Raw genomic sequence first — 24,160 nt, forward strand, 5'->3', positions numbered from 1 at the left:
ACTTTAAAATGACTGAAAATAAGTGTGTTCTCCAGAGGCTTTAATTCAATGCTGATCAATTTTTATCATAAATACATGCAAAGCTTGTAAGCTTCTGGCCAGTTTCAGATTGCTTTATCTACTTACAGTATAAAAGAGTAATAAAAGAGATGTACCTTGATTATTCTCCGGGTAGGTACGGCAAAAAATACAGCTATAACAAAAATATGCTGTAGGACTTCTATTTTTGTTAATTCTGAGCTACACTAAAATGAAAACTAATTCAAAATGACACACACACACACACACACACACACACACACACACACACACACACAGTTTCAGAACCACTTGTCCCATACAGGGTCACGGGGAACCGGAGCCTACCCGGTAACACAGGGCATAAGGCCAGAGGGGGAGGGGACACACCCAGGACGGGACACCAGTCCGTCGCAAGGCACCCCAAGCGGGACTCGAACCCCAGACCCACCGGGGAGCAGGACTGCGGTCCAACCCACTGCGCCACCGCACTCCCCTCAAAATGACATTAAAATAAAATTAAAATACACTCCTTTCACAGCTTCTCGTTGAGTGCAATACACTGACTGATTGATCTCATAAATTGTGCAACGTTTCACATCTTGATACTGATCACCAAGATTCAGGAAAACCAGACACAAGCTGTAAACAGTGTGGAAGTAAATTAAATTAATCTGGCTTTAACATGCCAACTAATGGCATGGGGTTCCATTTGAAGAACAATTCAATTTTTTAAAAAGAGTAAGTGAAGGAAATACATCCATCCATCCATCTTCCTCCGCTTATCCGGGACCGGGTCGCGGGGGCAGTAGTCCAAGCAGAGCCCCCCAGACTTCCCTCTCCCCGCACACCTCCTCCAGCTCCTCTGGGGGAACCCCAAGGCGTTCCCAGGCCAGCTGGGAGACGCAGTCTCTCCAACGTGTCCCAGCTGGCCCGAGGCTTCCTCCCAGTGGGACATGCCCGGAACACCTCACCAGGGAGGCATCCAGAAGGCATCCGGAACAAGTGCCCGAGCCACCTCAACTGGCTCCTCTCGATGCAGAGGAGCAGCGGCTCTACTCCGAGCTCCTCCCGGGTGACTGAGCTCCTCACCCTATCCCTAAGGGTGCGCCCAGCCACTCCGTGGAGGAAACTCATTTCTGCCGCTTGTATCCGCGATCTCATTCTTTCGGTCATGATCCAAAGTTCATGACCATAGCTGAGGGTAGGAACGTAGATCGACCGGTAAATTGCGGAGTCCAACATGCACCAGGAACAGGTCTGACTTACTGCCGGCAATGTGAACCAAGCTCCTGCTCCGGTCATACAGGGAACGAACAGCCCATAGCAGCGAGCCCCGAACCCCATAATCCCGAAGTACCTCCCACAGGATGCCACGAGGGACACGGTCGAATGCCTTCTCCAGGTCCACAAAACACATATGGACTGGTTGGGCAAACTCCCACGAACCCTCCAACACCCTAGTGAGGGTATAAAGCTGGTCCAGTGTTCCACGGCCAGGGCGAAAACCGCATTGCTCCTCCTGAATCCGAGGTTCGACTATCGGTCGGATTCTCCTCTCCAGTACCCCGGCATAGACTTTCCCAGGGAGGCTAAGGAGTGTGATCCCCTATAGTTGGAACACAATCTCCGGTCCCCCTTCTTAAAAAGAGGGACCACCACCCCGGTCTGCCAGTCCAGAGGCACCGTTCCCGAGCTCCACGCAATGCTGCAGAGGCGTGTCAGCCAAGACAGCCCCACAACATCCAGAGACTTGAGAAACTCGGGGCGGATCTCATCCACCCCCGGAGCCTTGCCACCGAGGAGTTTTTTGACTACCTCAGCAACTTCAGCCAGGGTAATGGACGAGTCTCCCTCCGAGTCCCCAGCCTCAGCTTCCTCTACGGAAGGCGTGTCGGAGGGATTGAGGAGATTCTCAAAGTACTCCTTTCACCGCCCGAGGACATCCTCAGTTGAGGTCAGCAGCGCACCACTTCCACTGTAAACAGTGTTGGCGAACACCGCTTCCCCCTTCTGAGTCGCCGGACGGTTTGCCAGAATCTCTTTGAGGCCGACCGAAAGTCTTCCTCCATGGCCTCACTGAACTCCTCCCAGGCCCGAGTTTTTGCCGCGGCGACTGCCAGAGCCGCGTTCTGTCTGGCCCGCCAGTACCCGTCAGCTGCTTCAGGAGTCCCATGAGCCAGCCAGGCCCGATAGAACTCCTGCTTCAGCTTACCTCCGGTGTCCACCACCGTGTTCGGGGATTGCTGCCGCGACAGGTGCCGGAGACTTTATGGCCGCAGCTCCGAACTGCCGCCCCGACAATGGAGGTGTGGAACATAGTCCATTCAGACTCAATGTCCCCAGTCTCCCTCGGGACCTGGTTGAAGCTCTCTCGGAGGTGGGAGTTGAAGACCTCTCTGACAGGGGCCTCCGCCAAATGTTCCTAACAGACCCTCACTATGTGTTTGGGCCTGCCAGGTCTGTCCAGTTTTTTCCCCCGCCATCGAATCCAACTCACCACCAGGTGGTGATCAGTTGACAGCTCAGCCCCTCTCTTCACCCGAGTGTCCAAGACATATGGCCGAAGATCAGAAGAAACGACTACAAAGTCGATCATCGACCTCCAGCCTAGGGTGTCCTGGTGCCAAGTGCACTGATGGACACCCTTATGCATGAACATGGTGTTTGTTATGGACAAACCGTGACTAGCACAGAAATCCAATAACAACTCACCACTCGTGTTCAGATCAGGGAGGCCGTTCCTCCCAATCACGCCCTTCCAGGTGTCACTGTCGCTGCCCACGTGGGCGTTAAAGTCCCCCAGTAGAACGACACAGTCCCTAGTGGGAACGCTTTCCAGCATGCCCCCCAGGGACTCTAAAAAGGCCGGGTATTCTGCACTGCCACTAGGCGCATAAGCACAAACGACAGTGAGAGACCGTTCCCTGACCCGAAGGCGCAGGGAGACGACCCTCTCATTCACTGAGGTAGACTCCAACACATGGCGGCTGAACTGGGGGGTTGTTAATAAGCCCACACCCGCCCGCCGCCTCTCACCCTGGGCAACGCCAGAATAGTGGAGAGTCCACCCTTGGTCAAGAAGAGTGGTTCCAGAACCCAAGCTATGAGCGGAAGTGAGCCCGACTATAGACGGTATCTCTCAATCTCCTGCACTAGCTCAGGCTCCTTCGCCGCCAGTGAGTTGACATTCCAAGTCCCAAAAGCCAGAGTTGGCACCCGAGGTTTGGGCCGGCCAGGCACTCGGCCCCGACCACCGCCCAAATCACAATGCACCGGCCCCTTACGGTCTCTCCGGCAGGTGGTGAGCCCACGGAAGAGCGGCTTCACGTCGTGGCTTCGGGCTGAGCCCAGCCAGGCCCCATGGGCATAGACCTGGCCACCAGGTGCTCGCATGCGAGCTCCCCGCCCCCCCCGGCCTGGCTCCAGGGTGGGGCCCCAGTGACCCCATACTGGGTGGGGTAAATGAGAACCTTGATTTAATGGTCATCATAAGGCGGTTTTGAACCGCGCTTTGTCTCGTCTGTCACCCAGGACCTGTTTGCCATGGGAGACCCTACCAGGGGCATATAGCCCCAGGCAACATAGCTCCTGAGATCATTCAGGCACTCAAACCCCTCCACCACGTCAAAGTGGCGGTTCCGAGGAGGGGGAAGGAAATACAATTAAAAACAAACCAAAAAAAAAAGTTAATATCTTTAAAAATGTGAAACTATTTGTAACATGAGAACATCTCTAATAGGTTTTACCAGAGCAGTCATGAAAATTAAAATGACTGGCAATAACATTCATTACAATTTTTAAAAAAATCATTCATGTGTAGAAAACTTGACTTCTCTGGTTTCCTAACGTTAAAAGGGATGCTGTACTAGCCTTTCCCAACAATCAAGAAAACCTCAGTTGTGTGGCTCAGTTTCCTTTAAGCTTGGCTTTTAAAATGATGAATTAAATGTAAAATAATTGCATACAACTATGTTAAAGCAACTTTTACTGCAGCATGACAGGAGTGTCACTGCGAGCAACAAGGGTCATTTCAAAAGGAGATTGAAGAGGGAAAGTTGAATGTGGGCGGGTTTTTACGGGAAAAGTCCGGAGCTCCGGGGAACTCCAGCTTCGCAGTATAAAAGCAGCTAGCGGCACCAAAGCGCAGCTGTCGGATCACTTTCGCCATGCTGAAAACTCCAACAACATCGAGGGTCTCCCTCCTCATCCCCATCCTGGCCTGCACGTTGATCTACGCAGGTAACTTCCCAATGATATCTTATTTCTGGTTTGTTGTGCAGCTTTTATGAGAATATTCATATCAAAATAAGTATGCATTGCTCTGAATGTAATGCTTTTTAATTTCTGTGCATATTAAGGATAGATATATTTTCTGAATTTTTGAAACAGTGGTATTTACAGTTATAAATACAATAAGGAAAGTAATATTCATGATTTATCTGCTTACTTTAAAAGAAAAAAGCGAGAGAGCATTTCCCAAGTTCTTTCTCTTACCGTCACAGCTGCAGTGGAGAGTACCTTTGTTCCAACAAGATGTATGTGTCCACAAACAAGCAAAGTCATCCGCCATGCCACTGATTTTGTGGTTTACAAAAAGGGAGTGCACTGCAGCAGCGACGAGATTGTGTAGGTATCACGGAGCGGCACAGTATAACATGCTTTTTGCTTTTTTCTCCTGTCTGAAAAATCTGACATCTAGTTAAATGGTTGTTCTGACTGCTTTCACCTTTTCCAGGATGACGCTGAAAACGGGCGAGCAGCAGTGTCTCAGTGCACAGGGCCAACAGGGCAGACGCTTGATGCAGTGCTGGGACAGGTAACACGTTGCTCTGAAACATGATGCACAGATATGCTCTTCGTAAAGCACAAATTAAATCAGAGAAGTAGGTCAAAGCCTAACGCGGCACTCTCGAGAACTGGCAACGTATCATTTGGAAGAAAGCTATAAATGCTTTTCCAGAACACGTGTTAGGAGAGCACTCACCTGGATGTCAGAGCAAACAGTAAAACACTGACAGCAGGTCAACTAGTCAATGAGCAACTCATGCTTTTCCATGTTTGGTCTTGCTTCCAGGCTGGAAACGCATTAAGTACTAGTGTCTCTCTCTCACCATTAAGGGTAAATGAGACAGGAGGTGACAAGAAAAAGTGTCTCAAGATAAAGAGGAATCGGACGAAGAATAAAAGGCAGAAGAAGCGTCCGACTTCCTGATGCCCAATAAGCGACACCAGCTGGGAGCTGCAGAAAGGGATGAGGGAGAAGAGAAGGCTGAAACGTCCCTCAGGACGCACGGAATGCAGAGCCTCATCTGTGGAAAGGGCTCCTCCAGAAGGGACTGCATCGCACTGTTGGAACCTGTGCCCCGTGGCAGAACCAGAGCGAAACTGAAGCCATGCAAAGAGTGAGCCCAGAAGCATCCGTACTGTGAATTACTTTCCCATGTGGTTGAGGTACCTCCTCAGTAGCAAAAACTGGTCAGCCCGGTTTTGGCTGATCACAGTAACAGTTTCATAATTTATGGACACTCAATGAGTTGTAAATGTTTTGAGAGAAAAAGCACACGGCTGAAGCTTGATGTTAAACATAATGTTCTGAAGTTTGTATTTTTACTGTATCACCAATGGTTTCTTACTGCATGTATCCGTATGTTTTGCTGATTACACGTGCCAGTAATAAAGGTTTTAACTGAACCAACGGACATTTGCATCTGTATTTATTTTTGATATTAATTACTTTATTAATCGGGGGGTGTGGTGGCGCAGTGGGTTGGACCGCAGTCCTCCTCTTCGGTGGGTCTGGGGTTCGAGTCCCGCTTGGGGTGCCTTGCGACGGACTGGCGTCCCGTCCTGGGTGTGTCCCCTCCCCCTCCGGCCTTACGCCCTGTGTTGCCGGGTAGGCTCCGGTTCCCCGTGACCCCGTATGGGACAAGCGGTTCTGAAAATGTGTGTGTGTGTGTGTGTGTGTGTGTGTGTGTACTTTATTAATCTCTGCAGGGAAATTCACATGCACAGCAGTTTGCACACACATCAAGGTGCACAATTACACCCTAAAACAAAAAAAAAAATAAAGAAAGAAATAAATGCATAAAGAAATAAGGGGGCGGTGGCACAGTGGGCTTGGCCTGTGCCTGCTCTCTGGTGGGTCTGGGGTTCCAGTCCTGCTTGGGGTGCCTTGCAATGGACTGGCGTCCCGTCCAGGGTGTGTCCCCTCCAGTACCATGCCCTGTGTTGCCGGGTTAGGCTCTGGCTTGCTGTGACCCCTCTCGGGACAAGTGGTTCCAGTCAGTGTGTGTGTGTGTGTGTGTGTGTGTGTGTGTGTGTGTGTGTGTGTATACACAATAAATAAAAAGACAATTAAAATCTAAAGCAATACTAGACAGGTGAACAAGTGCAGTGCCTCTTCAATGCTTCTCTACGTAGAATCACAGTAACTAACACCATCATATTGTCAAAATGACCAATTCGAACCTAACCCTTTCCAACTTCTTGCACGTATATGAAGGAGTGAGAGTAAGATTCTCACAGTATGCATGCCTCAACATGATTTCACTGGAAAAGGATAATAAAGCTTTGTGATGAAGATGAACTTGAGTGGCTTTAAACAGCAGATTAACTCTAAGCCATTCCGAAAGAAGAGGACACTTAAGCAAACCACATAAAATTCATAAACGAAAAGGTCTCAGGGGAGCCATTAAAGGGCCATGACTAGCAATCCACCATATTTACATTTATTCATTTAGCAAACACTTTTCACCAAAGAGATGTACATCTCAGACAAAAAGCATTTTGTGCATTACATTAGGAGAAAGGGAGACAGTTGCAGACGTGTGATTCAAGTTAATTCGCTTCTTTCCACTATATGCACCGATGTTCATTGCACGAGTAGGTGCATGAAACTCAGAATAGACTCATATATTTCAGGTTTTTTTTTTTTCTCTCCAGCTCAGAACGAACACACCAATCACAGCACACAACTCAGATGGACAGTAGGGTATTAAACTATAAGGAGATCTACTAATGAAAAATCCTACACAGGAACAGAAGTCTTCCGTTTCAACAGTACCATGCACACTGTAATAAACTTGTAACATTGAGCACAAAGTAATGTGAGCTCTGCACCAGGACCATTTCTTATAAACCATGTGATCCAAATGTGGCTAGATATGGGCATTCAGGAAGCATAGACAGCTGCACAGACTAGAAAAGCAAGACCATCCTTAAAAACCTCACAAGGAGCAAAACATGGATTACAGGAGCCCCGCAGCTGTCCTCATCATGCTTGTTCTCCTGTGCGGAGGGGACCTGAACACAGGTGGGAGTGGAGCACAGTGCATGGAGCACTAAGGCCATAGGTTCCCCTTGGCTGCAGGCCTATTTGAAACACATGGATGCGTGTGTCTGCAGGTTCTGGGGTTCTGAAAGCCATGTCGATCCGGGAAAGGTGCGAGTGCCTGGAGACTGTGGACAAACTGACATGGAGACAGATCACAGACTTCCAGGTGACACCGAGGAGTGAGCTGTGCAACAGCGTGCAGATCGTGTGAGTAGCGAAACGATCATCCACTAGTCACAAGAAGCGTAGCTGCATGCGGCGGGTGGGTAACAGCATGAGCTGATATGGGAATAAACCCGAGGAAACAATGAAACCACTAGGGAATCCACATAAACTTGCAGCAATAAAAGACGCCGTTATTTAACAAGCATAGACTTAAAGTAACGGCTGAATTTACAAATTTAATCTTTTGAGGTTTATTTTAATATATATTTATATTATAGCACGTTGTCACCAGGGGACAGAACACTGGGAGGCCTACTGAAGAATTTACACCTTGGGTCCTCAGATTATAAACTCAACTGTCTGTAACTCCATTTGTTCATAGCTCCAAAATCTTCCATTGCTAAGCTGCAATGAGTAAAAGGCGAATAAAACATATATCCTCAATTACTTCACGGGTTCAGTTCTGTAAGAACCTTAGACAAAACTGCAAGGAAGCGTAGGATGGGGAGACAGGGTATGACCTGGAGATGATGCCACTGGATTGCAGTGAAACACTTATTTATTTTACTTGAGACGAGATATAAACTGAATTCTTTTATAATGACTGAAAAGACAAAACAAATCATATCCACAAGCTCTCATTCAATGCCACTGACTGATTAATAACATATGCAAGATTTGGAAGCGTCAAGCTATTTTCAGTTTTTTTTATTAACTAGAATATCAGTAAAATGTACAACCTGCTCATTGTTTCAAATCAATAAAAAAAACTTAATACAGATTTCACTCTTCATTTATGGAATATGTTCTGTAAAAAATCTTAAATAAAATATTTTCTTAGACTTCATATATTTTTTTTTTTTTTAATAAACTGTGTCTCGCACAAAAATGAAAGCTAATTTAAAATAACCGAGAATAAAAATACATCTTCTCCGCAAAACTGCTGTTCAGGGAAGACCGTTACCGATGAATCCCAAAAACACATTTCGCATTCTTCATCTTTTTGACTGCTAGCGTTTATGGACATCGGACACAGCTAAACACTGCGGAAGGGAGCTGAAGGAAGGCAGTCCTACACTCCCCTTCTGTTTCTCCTGCCTGAAACTAGATGCATTTTACTGCCGACAAAGAGCTTCACATAGGAATGGTTGCTTTTTAGTCTGCAGCAAACACAACAGAACGTTGAAAAAAAATGCCCTTAAAGTAAGTAAATAGACAGTATCTTAGAAAATGAGTAACTTGAGCATTTATAGCACAACATGCAAGCGTTCATCAGTTCATCACAGCTATCTGATGAAGAAGCTCTAAATTCAACAAAATGGTAGAGGTCAAATGTGGTGGAATCAAAACATGAATTTCTGGGAAGGCAGATTGTGATCATTTCCAGCAGACAGCAAAAGACTACTGTTATCCAAAGAGAGGAGGAGGAGGATCCTGGAAAGGCTAAATAATGCTTAAGAGCATTTTCAAAACATTTCTCATAGTTCTCCGTTTTTTTTCCCCAATCGTGTTCGCATGCATAAATACGTAAACGACACGCATACCATTCAAAACCTAAAACTGTTTAAAAATGCACTATTCTGAATGATCTGATGATCTACCTACACAGTCCGTCCGTCCGAACCACTCGCCCCACATGGGGCACGGGGAACCAGAGCCTAACCCGGCACACAAGGCGCAAGGCCGGAGGGGGAGGGGACACACCCAGGACGGGACGCCAGTCCGTTGCAAGGCACCCCAAGCGGGACTCGAACCCCAGACCCACCAAACAGCAGGACCCGGACCAACCTGCTGCGCCACCGCACCCCTGATACCTACACAGTAGTCCAACCAAATGGGTTCATCTGTAATTTACATTTACTCCATTAGTTGACACTTTTCTCCAAAGCAACTTACCATGTTAAGCAACTTACAATTATTTACCCATTTATACAGCTGAGTAATTTTACTGGAGCAATTTAGGGTAAGATCCTTGCTCAAGGGTACTACAGCTGGAGGTAGGAATTGAACCCGTGACCTTCGGGTGCAAAGGGAGCACATCTAATTACTACGCTGCAAGCTGCCCCATCTGTAGCGGAAACACAATCAGTTTCACTGCCCCAAAATCACACATTGAGAAAAGGGTGAGTTTTCCAAGTGAGTCAGAATACCATGACGGGCACATGTTCTCCAGTGTGGGAAAGGTGCCTTGCCCTCCCCTGACTGCTCCGCTCCAGCAGTGCTGACTTCAGTACAAACACCACTTCTGCAGACATGCGACGTCTTGCAACACAAACGGCTCGCACGTCACCACGCGAGAAGCACTGCCAACAGACGTTTATTCATCACTTCCAAGAACATTCAAAAGAGCGGCACGCTCTTGCAAAATCAAGCCGTACAAGCCTGCCTTCAATGACCTTGATGTCTAACGCTGCAGTTTTTATATAATGTGTCAAGCGCTGGTATCGCGAATGTAGAACACAGATTTTGCAGACTTTCTGCGTCTTACATGTATTATGAGTATAGACACTGTTCTACGAAATATCAATGTTGCATCGTTCAATGACAACCACATTATGCTGCCGAACCACAGCCTATTTTGACTGGCGAAAAGATTAAGACATGAAGAGTTGATTACCTCTTACAAACAATACTAAGAATGTTGATGGTTTCCCATTGCACTGAACTTCTTTAAAAATATTTTCATTCCTAACACATAACCACACGGAGCTGTTTTTAATAGCAGATCACACTCGCTGAAAAAAATATAGCTGGATACGAGTTGCTCCTAACATTTCTAACAATTCTCACAAAGACATTTTCCAGCAAAAAAACCTGAGTATTTAGGAGGGATTTCACGCACGTCCGCTGTGGTTATAGTTACCAGGAAATCAATTGCTTCCGACACAGTTTTTCGCCACCAAAATGACCAAAACGGCCAGAGAAAAAATGTTAACGTGCCATTTTTCCCACAGGGTCCATCTGAAGACAAATCAAAAAGTGTGCCTCAATCCAGAGTCGAGGCAAGGAAAAAAGATTCAAAATTGCTGGAACAGGTACACAAACAGATTTTAATGCATTCATCCAAATAACAGTAACTGAGGTTTATGAAATGTTAAGTACTGAGCTTTAAGTCTTCATAAGGCACAGCTACAAAAAAATTATTCTTAATATATTAGCACACACACTGACTGAAACCACTTGTCCCGAGCGGGGTCGTGGCAAGCCGGAGCCTAACCTGGCAACACGGGGCATAAGGCTGGAGGGGGACACACCCAGGATGGGACATCAGCCCATCACAAGGCATCCCAAGTGGGACTCGAACCCGAGACCCACTAGAGAGCAGGCGCAGGCCAAACCCACTGCGTCACCGCACCCCCTTTTGTAGACATGTTTAAATGAAAACACACAGCAGCGATATGAAAAGACAAACAGAATAAAAATTGTTAACGAACGGCGAAAAGACAACGCCGATAAATGTTAACCTATATACTATGAAAAAACAGCACTTCATACAAAGCTCATCTAAGGCAATCATCATTATCCGTTTTAATATTATTATTATCGGTATACCCATGTTCAGATTGAACCTAGCAGCTGTGTATTTTCAAGGCCAAGCATTCATTGACAGACTGTACCATCTAGCGTTACTGCTATGGAACAACAGCCTCGATATGGTTATGGTTGTATTAATGTGACATTTACATTACATGTTTTCATTTAGCGGATGCTTTCCTCCAAAGCGACATACATCTCACAGAAAATACATGTGCATTATATTAGCAGAAAGAGAGTTTTAGATGAAAATGCATGATTCTAAAGTACAGTTAAGATTGTTATTTCCCACCATACGATCCAACGCACATCACACGAGTAGCTGCATAAAAGTTCCTCGGAATATCACACGCACAATGTTCTCACACAATTTCACATGGTTCATTTTCCAGAAGGACTGACGGGGCTGAAAAGAGACGCTGCCCTCCATTTCCACCGAAGTGAAACCCCTAAAAATATTACGAGCCCTGCTCACGAAACCCTCCAAAAAACACCAGCAGCCTCCTAAGAAGTCTTGTATATTATTCTTTTTGTAACCTGTTTTTATAATCACATATAATCTCGATACACTTGTGTAGCATATGTTTAACAAAGAAAAGACACTTGTAGCATTGATGTGTTGTGTTACTCATTTTAAAATTTTCTACATACTGTCTCAGTTTTGAAATCATTGTATGTCACGCTTTATGACATTATTACAAGCCACTGTCATTTGGTTTATGCTGTTTTTGCTTTTTTATACATTGTTTTTAGCAATGTACTAAGCTACCCGGCTGTTCCTTTAGGCCGTTTCTGTGTAACTGACAAACATAAAGTGTAGAAAAATTTGATTTATGAAAATATATTTAACAAAGACCACCTGAGTCAAAGTACTGCATAAAACCACGCGTTTAAAACTACACAGATCGGCTCCCTGGCGTATCTGTTGTCCCCTGCAATTTCCATATTACTGGACAGTATTTTACACGAAACGGGAATGGACACCATGAAACGGCACAGTGTCCACAGACTGATCTGTCCACCTGCTTGGTGTAATCATGACCACTAGTGACCAATTACTGTACATGTGTGCCTGTGGCCGTCTCTGTAAGGAGGTTAGACGGTCCACCAGGGTGGTCCACTATGTCCCCATCAAGTGTTTCTTCCCCAGCAGCATGTCCCTGTCAGCGTCTGTCCATCAACGTGTCTCCACCTATGTATTGATGTCAGCATCTGTCCATCAGTGTCACTTCCTCAGCAGCAGTGCCTCCCCATCAGGAACGGGGGGTGTCCCTGAGGGCGTCGCCATGGAGACCGCATCGCGCAGGGGAACACATGTCGAGACACGTGGACTGTGCTCCTGTCCACGGAGCTCGAGCTACACACTGCGACTCCCGATCAACACATGGATGGAAAAAAATATGTCAACAAGGCGGCCCTCGAGTCGTTTGTTCACCATAAACATGTTCACTTGCAGATTTTTACATTTTTCATTCGCAGGGATGACTATGTCTCTTTTTTAAATATCTAATATGTTTCGAGTTTTTCTGGAGCTACGTCTTCACACAGTTTATGATTGCACATAAGAGAGAACAGAAAACTGACTATAGTATAAGAACAGTTTTGAAAGAACTTCGGCTCCAGCTCCCTGGATAGCAGCCCTCTTCAGTTACCTGCTCGTCCTCGCACCGTCGCCGGGTCACCGTGAAGCCAAACTTTCAGGAACGCGCTCCATCCATGTTTACGGACAAAATAGCGACCGGCGGCTCGCCGAACGACGTCTTACTGTCGTCCAATCATAACAGCTGCTCGCGCGCTTCCTTCTTCAAGAGTATTCAAGTGCTCCTTACCACTGCTTCTAGATCATTTCCCCCGGGTTTTAACTGTTCCGTGTGCAATATTCCCTGCGGGCAGTTCCGCATCGGTCCCAGCATCCACTTATCTTTAGCCCCGGCCTCGGATGTCTTCCAAGACAACCTGAAGGTGTACTGAGTGACAGGCTTTTGAGCCAATAACATTTTCTCTGGAGTGGGGTAGAGCCAATCGGTGCTGAGAAAGGCAGGGCTACAGCTACTTTATTAAACGCGGTTTTTTAATGTAGTGGAGCGCGCCTGAAGGCGTGGGGCGGCGTCGGTAGCGCTCGATGACGGTTTTAACTATTAAACATATTTTGCAGTCTATCAATTGTATAAAGCCATCCCAGTGAAATAATGTTCGTGCTGAGAAACGAGCCTGTAAGAGGAGTTTGTGTCAGAGTTGTGTGGAAAACATGGAAGCACATGTCTGAGGCACTGTGGACATTGTTCACACATCATGGACGTCTCTCTACTCTTGTTATGGTCTGAAGGCACTAAGAAGTACAAGAAAAGTAAAAAAAAAAAGTCTCATATGCATGAACTCCCTCGTCCCAATTTGGTTGAATTCCTACTACATGATTATATAGTTTGATAAATCGTGTTGAAGTTTGAATTGTAGGTGAGGACCAATAGGAAAAACAGTCCCAGTCAAGCAGGAAAACTATGGTGCAAATCTTTCCATGGTGTGAGCTGAGAACCAGTTTTCAGCATCCTGTTATGCCATCTAAACAAACATCCCAGCATGAGGGCAGATCATATTTTCTGAGGAAGTGGTTTGTTCGGGAAGCCAGGACACTTCCTTGAAAAAAGTTTGGCTTTGTTTCAAAGGCCACAGTTATGACCCCTTTATTGCCATAAAGGGTGAATTCCTCTTTCGGACACACAGGACGGAAAAGAGTGCGCAAAAATAACAAGTTTAAGAACATTAATTTCATTATCTACACTTTAATATAGGTACACACACACACACACATTTTCAGAACCGCTTGTCCCATACGGGGTCACGGGGAACCGGAGCCTACCCGGTAACACAGGGCGTAAGGCCGGAGGGGGAGGGGACATGGAATTTTCAGGAGTTACTGACATGTAAGGGCAGGAAATATGTTTTACTGAGGAAGACTGACACACCAGGCAATGGCTGGTTCAGATTTTATTATGTTTATGTCCAATCATAATAAAGCACAAATCACTCATCAATGAACTCAGCAAAAATGGCTGGTTGGCTCAAAACAATAAAAGGATAAGTCCCAGAAAAATTACAGAAAAATGCACTGAAATGTATAACTACAAACACACATAATAAAAATCCAGAATTCCAAAAGCTTTACAAATAATTCTGCTCAAAGCACTTTTTTTCAGTCCTGGACTCCTTTTAGAAATCTCCACACAGGATAAATGGCAGCAACATTTCCTGCAATGAGGCCTTTTTGCAGGTGCAGTTCTCAGTCTAGGAGATGAGGTGCGGCCTAGACTGCCGCATCCCACAAAAATAATTTCATCTGAAGAGATGGCGAGTCATCAAGTGCTATGTGAAACCTCCACTCTGCCCCTCATCCACCTTCATTCTCTACTGTTCCCCAGCTTGACAAGCTTCTGATGGTGAATGAATATTAAATAGTGCTGGGTTGAGGTCCTTAGCCATGGGCCTGTGGGAGGTATTGAAATCCACGACAGCCTCTGCTGTATAAACTACTTTCTTTACTCTCACAGATTTCGACCTTGAAATGAATAGTGCAGCTCCACTCCAAGAGCGGCAATCACTTCATTCAGGACAGCGTCTTCACTCTGTGGCTATTTGTACCATCTGTCTTGTCGAACAAAGGACATTTGCCTAAAAACTTCACATATTTACAGCCAGAACTAAAACAACACCTCTGCCCTGTCCTGACGTGTAGTCACTAATGTGAACTGATGGATATTTATAATTATGCTTTAACAATCAGTCATTTGAATTATTATGAGTGCTGTTATCAGGTTCTCAGAGCATCATTAAAGGATCTTGACAGAAGTGCTGAAGTGTTGGCAGGTGTTGCACTGTCGCTGCAGGTGATACACAATAAAAAGATGATTTTGGTATGGATGTGAGGGGCTCATGGGAAGTCTGAGCACAGAGGAAGTCCACTCTGCTCCCTTTACCTGGCCGTCCAGTCCGTGTAGTTACTTCCCACAGACACAACTCCCTCTTTTTACCTTGTGGTTGAACACTTAGACCTGTGTTAACTCACTTGGAAGTTGATGTGTGAGGTTAGTGTGTGTGTGTGTGTATGTTTGGTGTGTGATGTGTTAGTCTATATTCAAATATTACTGTATTGTCAGCCCCTAATTACACCTAGAAGCTGAGTTTCTGACATCCCACAATACGGTGACCAGAGACTCTGAAGCTCTAAATCTATCTATATCTATATCTATCTATATATTTATCTAATCTATAAATCTAAAGCTCTATCCATGAATACTTTGCCTCTAAAGCTTAATGGTTAATGGTGTTTGACATCACCGGTATAAGAGGAATTTTCTTCTAAATAAATACGATTTCATATACATAACTCATATTTACTGTGTACTGTATGTAAATATACGATGCAACACAAAAGTTGGTAACTAGCTTTGAAAATTTAAATGAAAAAAACCTGTAAACATTTAGGACAAATTTTACAATCTAGAATTAGCACAAGTAGTGTTATTGCTACATGGCTGGTGATTCTAAAATTTTCTCCATGCAGTGTGTGTGCAGTTTATGTGCTGCACATACATAAATATAAATTGTAAAAAAAGAATCAGATCATAATCCTGTGTTTGAAAATGATTTCTAAAAATATACTTTTGATCTGGTTTAACTACATTTAAAAAGGGACGTGGAGTTATATGTAGTTCTAGCAACTCGCTTTCAGGGCACTGAAATATGAATATTGTGTTGAGAAGACAGCCTGGAGAAGAACGAGCACATTTCACTGTCCAGGGACGAAATGAGACGGGAACGATACTGTGCTCTGACAGCGAGATAGACGAACATGATACCATTCACAGCCATAGTCACAGCCACAGAGTCGGTCACACTTGGATCATGGGGGCTTTGTCACAGGTCACCTCCTCGGGCTCCCGGTCCTCGTACTCCTGCAGCTCAGTTTCACTCTGTGTGCCCTCTGTGAAGTGAACGTGTCGTCTGTCGCTCTTTCTGTTGGGCCCCTGGGGGCGATCCTGCACCCCCTGTGGCCTGCCCTGTGCCACACCCCCTGCTCCACCCATGCCAGGGAAGGACACTAGTGCAGATGCCCTCCTGCCGCCCACCAGACGGAGGAAAGAGTAGGTGTGGCCCGTGTCGCCGGACTCGCAGGTGTAGGTGGCCGCAGTCAGTGCCTCGGAGTAGTGCTCGTGGGGACATGCCTCCTTGGACAGCCCTGCATATTTCCGTTTGCTCAGGATGAAGTAGGCCAAGCCGGTAACCAACAGCATGGTTCCTAAAACAGGCAAAAGAATTTCATGGCTCTTCCTTTTCTTCGTTGCTGTTTTGGCAAACATCTTATTTACTAATGTTTTCCTGAGCGAGTGTGACACCTGTGTATCCCTTGGAAAATGACGCCAGAAATATCCTATCATGTATATTTTATCTGAGTGAAAAAGTTAGCCTCATTGCATATTTTTTACAGCTGTACTCATGGTAAGTTTAACAAGTAGAGCAGGCCTATTTGGCCTGCTTTAAGCCTGTGACCTTTAGTTGTGATACGCTACCTCCTGAGTATAAAGAAGTCACTATAGTAACGGAAGATGGTGGAAAGGGGGTACCTGGGATGACAGCATGCCATGCAAGCACTGGGTGCAGGAAACACACCACAGACATTATGGTGTAATACAGAAATTTCTGGAAACCACCAAGGTTCGCCACCTTTTTCCACAAGACAAAGATCATCCACTGCGGAGGGCAGCTACAGGGAAGAGAAGGAAAAATTGAAAAGGGCAGCAACTGCTGCTACTTTCACTGACCAGAAACTATATCTAAAGCCATAATCATACCAAACAAGTCACACTGATTTCATAATCAAGTCACTCTATTTTCACGTCTGCACTGATTTAATACACAGTTTCATGATCACATGGAAAAATCTCTATATGCAGTATAAGGTCTGCATGAGATGTACAGATGTTGTATGTACTGATAAATACATTGTTGGATAAACTGAACCTCTGTTCTGTGTACTTACGGCAGGCACATCGCCAAGAGGGCATCTACGAAGTAGGACACCTCCAGTACCATCATGCCTCCAGAGGACACGCTGTTAGGACATGTGTAGCAGGACTGGTGTGAGTAAATGCACCTCAGTAGAAGTGTTGCGCTCCTGAGCTCCACTTTTAACCACTGGTGATTCCACTCACATCGGATCACAATGAACTGCCTGTCAATTTTGGACTTTGTGTGGTGGAACAAACAATCTCTCCCTCAGTACTGCAGAATCCTTTCAGAATAAAAGAAGGATCTCAAAACTCATCTCTTCCACACTGATTTCCCTAGCTTTGTAAGTTTTCACCTTGTGTTACTTTTATATACACACACACACACACATTTTCAGAACCGCTTGTCCCATACGGGGTCACGGGGAACCGGAGCCTACCCGGTAACACAGGGCGTAAGGCCGGAAGGGGAGGGGACACACCCAGGACGGGACGCCAGTCCATCACAAGGCACCCCAAGCGGGACTCGAACCCCAGACCCACCGAAGAGCAGGACTGCGGTCCAACCCACTGTGCCACCGCACTCCCCTTACTTTTATATACTTATTCTGATTTTCATGTCGCATCTAAAGGGTGAATATGTGTCCTGAGAAACAGTGGCATTAAACAAAGAAACTGTTCTTCAATAATTGACTATTTGCATCTGAAGCCCTTCATCTGCCCTGGCATGTAGTTTTGTTTGCTCTGGGTCATGCATCACTTTTGAGGAAAATCATCTGTCAAATGAGCACTATTTGTGCATCTACACAGCGCAGGAAATCAGTTAAACTAGGAAACTTCTGAGTTCACTCAAGAACTCAAGTAGGTGCTGGAATGACAGAATGAAACCTTTGAGCCTCATGACTTGTCACTTTTACTCAGTGACTCCTTCTGAAGTGATGGCGCCTTTAGTTATAGAGTACCTAAATTCTACAATAGTCTATCAGTTACTGTTCTGTTTCTGTTTTCAAATCTCGACTAAAGACTTACATGTTCACTCAGGCATTCCACCTTGAAATATAATTCCACCTGCCTTGGTTGTTTTTTATCACCTTTATAAAAATGCATATTAATTTGACTTAAGTTACAAATGACTAACTCTGTTCTTCTTGTCGAGCACTGCCTCGCTACGTAAGACCTGAGGAGGCCGGCCAGTGGTTACAGAAGGAAACCATGTTGACTAAAGATGATGACTAGCTGCCATGATGGACAAGATGTTCCATGCTGGACAAGATGTTCCATGCTGTGCTGGGGATCCAAGATACCATTTAGCAACAATATCATTATTATTTGTTAAACTGACTTACAATTGTTACTTAATCTAGAATGCCCAGGAGGGGTGGGCAACCCATGGACCCCCAGAAGTTTTTTTCTCCCTCAACCTTCAGTTGGGAGTTTTTGTTCCTTTCCCCGGTGGCCAGTAGGCATACTTATAGCTCTATAATAAGTTCTTCATTACGGTAGCCATTAGTTGACTGTCTTCTTTGTTTGTGTCTGCTTTTCTTGCCTTATGCCTGTGTTAAAGCGCTCTGTGTCACTGTGTGAGAAGAGCGCTCTATAGAAATAAATTAAATTGAACTGAATGGAGGATAAAAGTTAAAGACACGGCTTTATCTGGGTGGGGACAACCTTACGGTGCTGGTCGATGGACTCACCATTTACAGTAAGTGTGCTCCTTTAATGGAGGAGAGCAGCCGCTATAAAGGGTGCAGACAGCCCACAGACAGCCCACAGACAGCCCGAAAGCTCAGCACATTCCACGCCTGTTCTCCTGACTTCATGGCTGTTAAAATGAGCTACTCACATAAAATAGGCGTCCCTTCTGTCATTTTAAATACTGCACTCGATCTTTAAACTCGTCATATTTCGCTGGAAAAATATGCAGCGGTAACCCTGCAGTAACCCCTCTTTTGGACATGTTCTCCTAGTGATACAGCAGGTCCAGGAACTCCCAGGCCAATGGGGTTTGGCTGTATGCTTGGGGATGGGGCTGCTTCACAGGGGAGGTCAGCATCTTCTGCCTCTTAATGTCATGGAGCGTGTGTGTGGGGATGGGGTCACCGTTATGACCCTTATCTGTTTTTAGTGCTCTCCTCATCAGACCCATAAAAACAGCCTCACTGTAAAGCTCATACCTCTCTCCCTTCAGCTTTTACACAACCATTCCGGAGACAGGAGGCCCAAGTGCCGCAGTTAAACAGATTCATGAACACAAGTAGTGAGAACTTTTAGATTACAGGCTAAACCCCAAAAGTCCTGCAAATCTTGGAGAGTTTCTTCTGGCCTGTGGAAGGAGACGAGATCTCCCCACCCACTGAGAGACTGGGGATGTGACAGACCGTACAAGTGTCCTTTCCTCAAGCCACATGTGGAGTGGGGGGAGGGGACAGGAAGAGGGATTGTGTTGTCCTGCCGGCTGGTGGATCCGGATTACTTACAGGAGGTAAATGGCCAGGTTGTGGAACTTCCCTTGACGCAAGGTTTCCACCCCCACTGCGCACAGCACTGCAGGTGGGAAAACAAGGTCACACAGCTTGATCACCATTTACCTTCTGAATGCAGCCTCAGTACAACCCAGACAGTACAGAGCAGTACAGTAGTAGAGGACTGGTGACGTGATTCTCAATTTCAGCCACTAGGTGTCAGCATATACACTTAAATTTTGCGGGTCATTTTTTGCGCAATAAATGACATTCTGATCTCATGACTCACAGTTCCTCAATAATCTATGAATTTAAATATCTCTTTAATGTGCCATTGTAATAATATCACTTTATATAATCATATAAATTTAATGACTTGCCCAGTATTCTATATCTGTCATCACAAGTCTAATGAATTAAATGCTTCCTGCATTGTAGTTAAAGCAAACGGCATGAGTGGGCGTGACAGTGATTTACTGTGTTACCGGCTGGTCTTATGAAGACGTTGTGCCCCTTAACACACACACATTATCTGAAACCACTTGACCCATGTGGGGTTATAGGGAGCCAGAGCCTAACCTGCCAACACAGGGTGTAATGCTGGAGGGGACACACCCAGGATGGGATGCCAGTCCATTGCAAGGCACCCTAAGCAGGACTTGAACCACAGACCCAGTGGAGAGCAGGACCCGGTCAAAGCCACTGCACCACCACGCCACCCACCCCATTAACCGTGCTGTGCAAATTAGATACTACCTAACATAGTCAAGACATATTGAGAGCCAGAAATTCATGTGTTTTTCGTGACAAAATGACGTGCAGACATGCGGTACTTACTTATCAGCTTATTTACACAGAATGCAAAGGAAGAATTTACAGCGGGGGAATGTTGACTCGAAAACTGTGTAAATTTATGATTATAGGTCTTCCAGAAAAAACAAACACATTGGGAGAGGTGAAAGCCTTGCCACCCAGGGCTGTATGGAACTCATATCAAGCACGGTAATCTTTTCACTCTCATAGATCAGTGTGAGTTCAAACACGACACGCTGGCTTTACTATAAGGAGCCACAGGCCGTTTAATTACACGGTTTGGACCGATGTAGACAAAATAGTCCCTAAGCAGCACACATTGCTTTGATGTTCTGCTCTATCCTCTTACATGGAGAGAAAGTAACTTACTGTGATACCGGCATGGTGGCACAGCAAGTAGAGTCGACGCGAGAGGGTGTGGGTTTGAGCCCCGCTCAGTCTCTCTGGCATTTGTGTGTTCTCCGCATGTCTGTATGGGTTTCCTCCCACAGTCCAAAGACATGCTGTTTAGGTGGACTGGTGACTCTAAAGTCACACATAGTGTGTGTCTGCATGTGAGTGACAGACAGAAAGTGTGTTTCACTAGTATATGGATGAGTAGCTCACTGTAAATAGTGTATCTACCATTATAAGTCACCTTGGGTGAGTAAGGTGTGGGCTGATACTCCTACACAGTGTTCTTTGGAGAAAAGTGTCTACTGAATGAATAAATGTACATGTAAAATCAAGTATATCGACACTCCAAGGGTTATTACTGTTGTGTTGTACCGAATCTTACTCTCCCATTACAGTCAGATTCTTTTCAGACACTGAACGGAATGAATCGACTATGCAGTCATACTGCCGTAGTGCTCATATCGATGATGAGGGTGGGCAGTATGATACAGCATTAGTCTTTGAGCCCAAGGAATGGGAGCAAAGCACATCCCTTTGAAATTGGGGCTATCAGTGTCTCTTATGAACCATATTTACACACACACACACATTGTCAGAACCGCTTGTCCCTTACGGGGTCACGGGGAACCGGAGCCTACCCGGCAACACAGGGCGTAAGGCCAGAGGGGGAAGGGGACACACCCAGGACGGGACGCCAGTCCGTCACAAGGCACCCCAAGCGGGACTCGAACCCCAGACCCACCGGAGAGCAGGACTGCGGTCCAACCCACTGCGCCACCGCACCCCCTGAACCATATTTATTTTGTAGAAAATTAAGATATATACAGACACCAGCATGATTTAGATCATTCTACAACGTACATGTTTGTGACTTGACTCACAGACCCTGTCTGTTGCTGTACGAACAGGACGATGAGCCAGCATCCAAGAGGAGGGGGCTGAAGAAGGGATTCTAGCAGGAACTGCACAGTCCGAAAGCAAAACACGAAGGGAGGCGAACTGGCAGAGAAGAGTCCGATCAAGTATGCCTGTGCCCTGATGATGCATGGAAGGGAATCTTCACCCACAGCCAACCTAACCCCCCTGCTAAAAAGTTCCTCTGTGGGATCATGTGGCGTTTGACACATAGGATTGTCAAAACAAGTTCAATCAGAGTAGCAAGGAGTAAACTAGAGCAAAACCGTAATCTGCAATGAATAAATTGCATAAGAGCCAACAGTTCATGCTGCCAGGATAACTTTCTTTAACTTTTGTCTCCCGAATGTAGGACATATTAAACATATTTATATAGTCCACAGTCTCTTTGGATCTCTCTGAGGACAAATTCTTACTTGGGAATGTAAACTGGTAGAGAAATGAACTATATCACCACCTCTGATTCTGGGAAAACAATAGTGTACTGAAAGCAGCAGTGAATTATCTGATTTCCACTGAATCTACGTAGAAATTTTCTAATGAGACCGAATGCTTTTTTCTGTTTAATCAGATCTGTGATAGAAATCCGGTTAATAACCTTGTGGAAAACCAAGCATGGGGAAGAGCTCCTACCTGCTGCTGTTGAGACCCCAAGCATTCTGCAAGCACATTCCACCACAATCCACAGGGCTGAGGGCTTCATGGTCCAGTCAATGCTCTGTCCCCTTTGTGGCGGCTTTGGCTTCTGTGAAGTTCTAATATCGCGGAGTTGTGTAAAGCCACTGCAAGGCACGGGAGCGGTGAGAGGGCTTCCTAGCCCTGGCGTCAGTCCTGGCAGGGCCACTGGTGAGATCCTCCACAGCTCACGTCCCTCAGTCAGTGATGGAGGAAAAGAGGGGCTCACTGGTTCTCACAACACCTTCTTGCAGTGGATGCCACATGAAAGCAGAAGCCAACAACAACGGCAGAGCTTTCCCTTTCCAGGCTTTACCTACACATAAATTAACTATTAGAATAAATTAACTATTAGTTGTTAAAATAGCTGCTTAGTATTGCAGCTCTGAAATGACCTTGTGTAGCGGAGGGAAGGAACTGTGACTGCAGGTGATTAGCCGCAGTTTGGTAGGTTTGCTGGTGTCACCAGTTAGCCCCAGTGCGTTAATCGCCTTGAGGAATCACACTGTGCCCCTTGCACTGGTTACTGAGTGACCACAGTGAGGCTCAAACACAGCCTGCTGCCTTTGTCCAAAGGTCGGGGGCTTTACGGCATGTATAATTTGAGCCCAAAAAGTAACACCGCTTAACTAATACATTATCATCCGTACATGTGCACAGTACCTCTAAAATAACGAGTGTGCAAAGGTTAACACAGTAAATCAGTTCAGAATTGTATTAAATCATTTCAACGAGAGAAAGAATCTGACCATTCAATTCGATTTTTCTCAGGTTAGAATGGCCAGAGGAGTGGTTTTTTTTTTCTATATTTTAAATAGTTTGTTTCCGAGGTCTAAGTACATTAAACTGAAATAACACAGCTATCCTTACAGACAGTGACCAACACAACATTCTTAGTCACCTAATAATAATAATACACACACATCACCTGAAACCACTTGTCCCAAGTAGGGTCACGGGGAGCCGGAGCCTAACCCGGCAACACAGGGCGAAAGGCTGGAGGGGGGAGGGGACACACCCAGGACGGGACGCCAGTCCATTGCAAGGCACCCCAAGCAGGACCCCAAACCCACCGGAGAGCAGGACCTGGTCCAACCCATTGCGCCACCGCACCCCCTGTAATAATAATAATGAATTCAAATTAAGAAACATATGCTGCTAATCTTACATCCACCTTTCCTAAAACCCCAAAATGTAATTTTTAAAGCTCTGATCAGTTCAGTTCCCTCAAAAGCTTTTAAGAGTCTGCAGTATTTAAACAGACCACTGAGGAAGTGAGCCATTACTGTTCCTTATGTTTGAAAGTGTTGAAAATACATGCAGAGTAACACAACTTTTACCTAAAATAAAATCTATGAGGACTTTAAATTTTTCTAAGTGTGTTTGCCACATGGGGAGTGGGAACAGTTTAATTTTTTCCTATACCTGTGCCACCTGGTTTTTATGTCCATTATGGATTTAACTCAAATTTAGGAGAGTTCAACCACTGTGCTGCAGTTACTGTGGGAACACATGGCACTCCAGGGGTGTGTGCCTCACACAGGTACACTTAGCGCAGTTGTGCTTAAATTTCACGTACAAGTGAGCTCAATAAATCATTATTAGTCCTAAGTATCACATACTTGCCTTACGCTGTAAAATAAATTCTGTTCCGGAGGATTCTCGGCTCATCTACCTTGGGAAAGTGAATCTTAGAACTCCCTGTCTGTGAAAGTGAAATAGGAGATGTGAGGAGGTGAGGGGGAAGTGGCTGTCTGGGAGGGAACATCCTGTGGAACATGGCCCCTGATCTTCAGCATCTGGGAAACTTGGTGGACCACCGGGCACTGGCCAGAACAAGCCTA

General features: G+C 45.6%; 4 protein-coding genes across 8 annotated transcripts in view; 2 read left to right on the top strand and 2 right to left on the bottom strand.

The window, feature by feature from the left end:
- rassf4a (Ras association domain family member 4a) overlaps positions 1–13,823 on the bottom strand; it is a 34,828-nt gene extending 21,005 nt beyond the window's left edge. For 2 of the 3 annotated variants that reach the window (XM_029254105.1, XM_029254103.1), the window contains exon 1: positions 12,706–13,823. The gene's annotated coding sequence lies outside the window, so the exon portion shown is untranslated. The remainder of the gene's footprint in view (positions 1–12,705) is intronic. The other variant, XM_029254104.1, reaches the window with a different exon arrangement.
- cxcl-c13b (CXC chemokine 13b) lies at positions 4,151–5,711 on the top strand. Its single transcript, XM_018725006.2, has 4 exons — positions 4,151–4,260; positions 4,524–4,647; positions 4,757–4,837; positions 5,140–5,711. Exons 1-4 carry the CDS (start codon positions 4,188–4,190, stop codon positions 5,231–5,233), a joined length of 372 nt encoding a protein of 123 aa, XP_018580522.1. The 5' UTR covers positions 4,151–4,187; the 3' UTR covers positions 5,234–5,711.
- cxcl18a.1 (chemokine (C-X-C motif) ligand 18a, duplicate 1) lies at positions 7,003–11,949 on the top strand. Of its 2 annotated transcripts, XM_018725007.2 has the most exons (4): positions 7,197–7,333; positions 7,426–7,561; positions 10,474–10,554; positions 11,446–11,949. In XM_018725007.2, exons 1-4 carry the CDS (start codon positions 7,264–7,266, stop codon positions 11,495–11,497), a joined length of 339 nt encoding a protein of 112 aa, XP_018580523.1. In that variant the 5' UTR covers positions 7,197–7,263; the 3' UTR covers positions 11,498–11,949. The 2 variants fall into 2 exon arrangements, with proteins under 2 accessions (XP_018580524.1, XP_018580523.1); XM_018725008.1 differs by lacking the exons at positions 10,474–10,554; positions 11,446–11,949 and adding an exon at positions 7,798–8,257 and having other exon boundaries at positions 7,003–7,333.
- A 1,790-nt stretch (positions 13,824–15,613) lies between the features above and the next one.
- tmem72 (transmembrane protein 72) lies at positions 15,614–22,601 on the bottom strand. Of its 2 annotated transcripts, XM_018766209.2 has the most exons (5): positions 22,275–22,601; positions 19,533–19,599; positions 17,088–17,159; positions 16,672–16,811; positions 15,614–16,346 (listed from the first exon to the last, which is right to left on the bottom strand). In XM_018766209.2, the coding sequence occupies exons 1-5, from the start codon at positions 22,342–22,344 to the stop codon at positions 15,940–15,942; spliced, it is 756 nt and encodes a 251-aa protein (XP_018621725.1). In that variant the 5' UTR covers positions 22,345–22,601; the 3' UTR covers positions 15,614–15,939. The 2 variants fall into 2 exon arrangements, with proteins under 2 accessions (XP_018621725.1, XP_018621723.1); XM_018766207.2 differs by lacking the exon at positions 17,088–17,159.
- Between the last annotated feature and the right edge of the window lie 1,559 nt (positions 22,602–24,160).

Source organism: Scleropages formosus, chromosome 8, assembly GCF_900964775.1.
Source record: "Scleropages formosus chromosome 8, fSclFor1.1, whole genome shotgun sequence".
NCBI classification, from domain to species: domain Eukaryota; kingdom Metazoa; phylum Chordata; class Actinopteri; order Osteoglossiformes; family Osteoglossidae; genus Scleropages; species Scleropages formosus.

Coding starts and splice junctions, on each gene's coding strand:
- cxcl-c13b (XM_018725006.2), top strand. CDS start 4,188: ATGCTGAAAACTCCAACAACATCGAGGGTCTCCCTCCTCATCCCCATC. Junction 4,261..4,523: donor CTGCACGTTGATCTACGCAG/GTAACTTCCCAA, acceptor TTACCGTCACAG/CTGCAGTGGAGAGTACCTTT. Junction 4,648..4,756: donor TGCAGCAGCGACGAGATTGT/GTAGGTATCACG, acceptor CACCTTTTCCAG/GATGACGCTGAAAACGGGCG.
- cxcl18a.1 (XM_018725007.2), top strand. CDS start 7,264: ATGGATTACAGGAGCCCCGCAGCTGTCCTCATCATGCTTGTTCTCCTG. Junction 7,334..7,425: donor CGGAGGGGACCTGAACACAG/GTGGGAGTGGAG, acceptor GTGTGTCTGCAG/GTTCTGGGGTTCTGAAAGCC. Junction 7,562..10,473: donor TGCAACAGCGTGCAGATCGT/GTGAGTAGCGAA, acceptor TTTTTCCCACAG/GGTCCATCTGAAGACAAATC.
- tmem72 (XM_018766209.2), bottom strand. CDS start 22,344: ATGAAGCCCTCAGCCCTGTGGATTGTGGTGGAATGTGCTTGCAGAATG. Junction 19,600..22,274: donor TGGGGTCTCAACAGCAGCAG/GTAGGAGCTCTT, acceptor TCCCACCTGCAG/TGCTGTGCGCAGTGGGGGTG. Junction 17,160..19,532: donor AACCTGGCCATTTACCTCCT/GTAAGTAATCCG, acceptor ATGTCCTAACAG/CGTGTCCTCTGGAGGCATGA.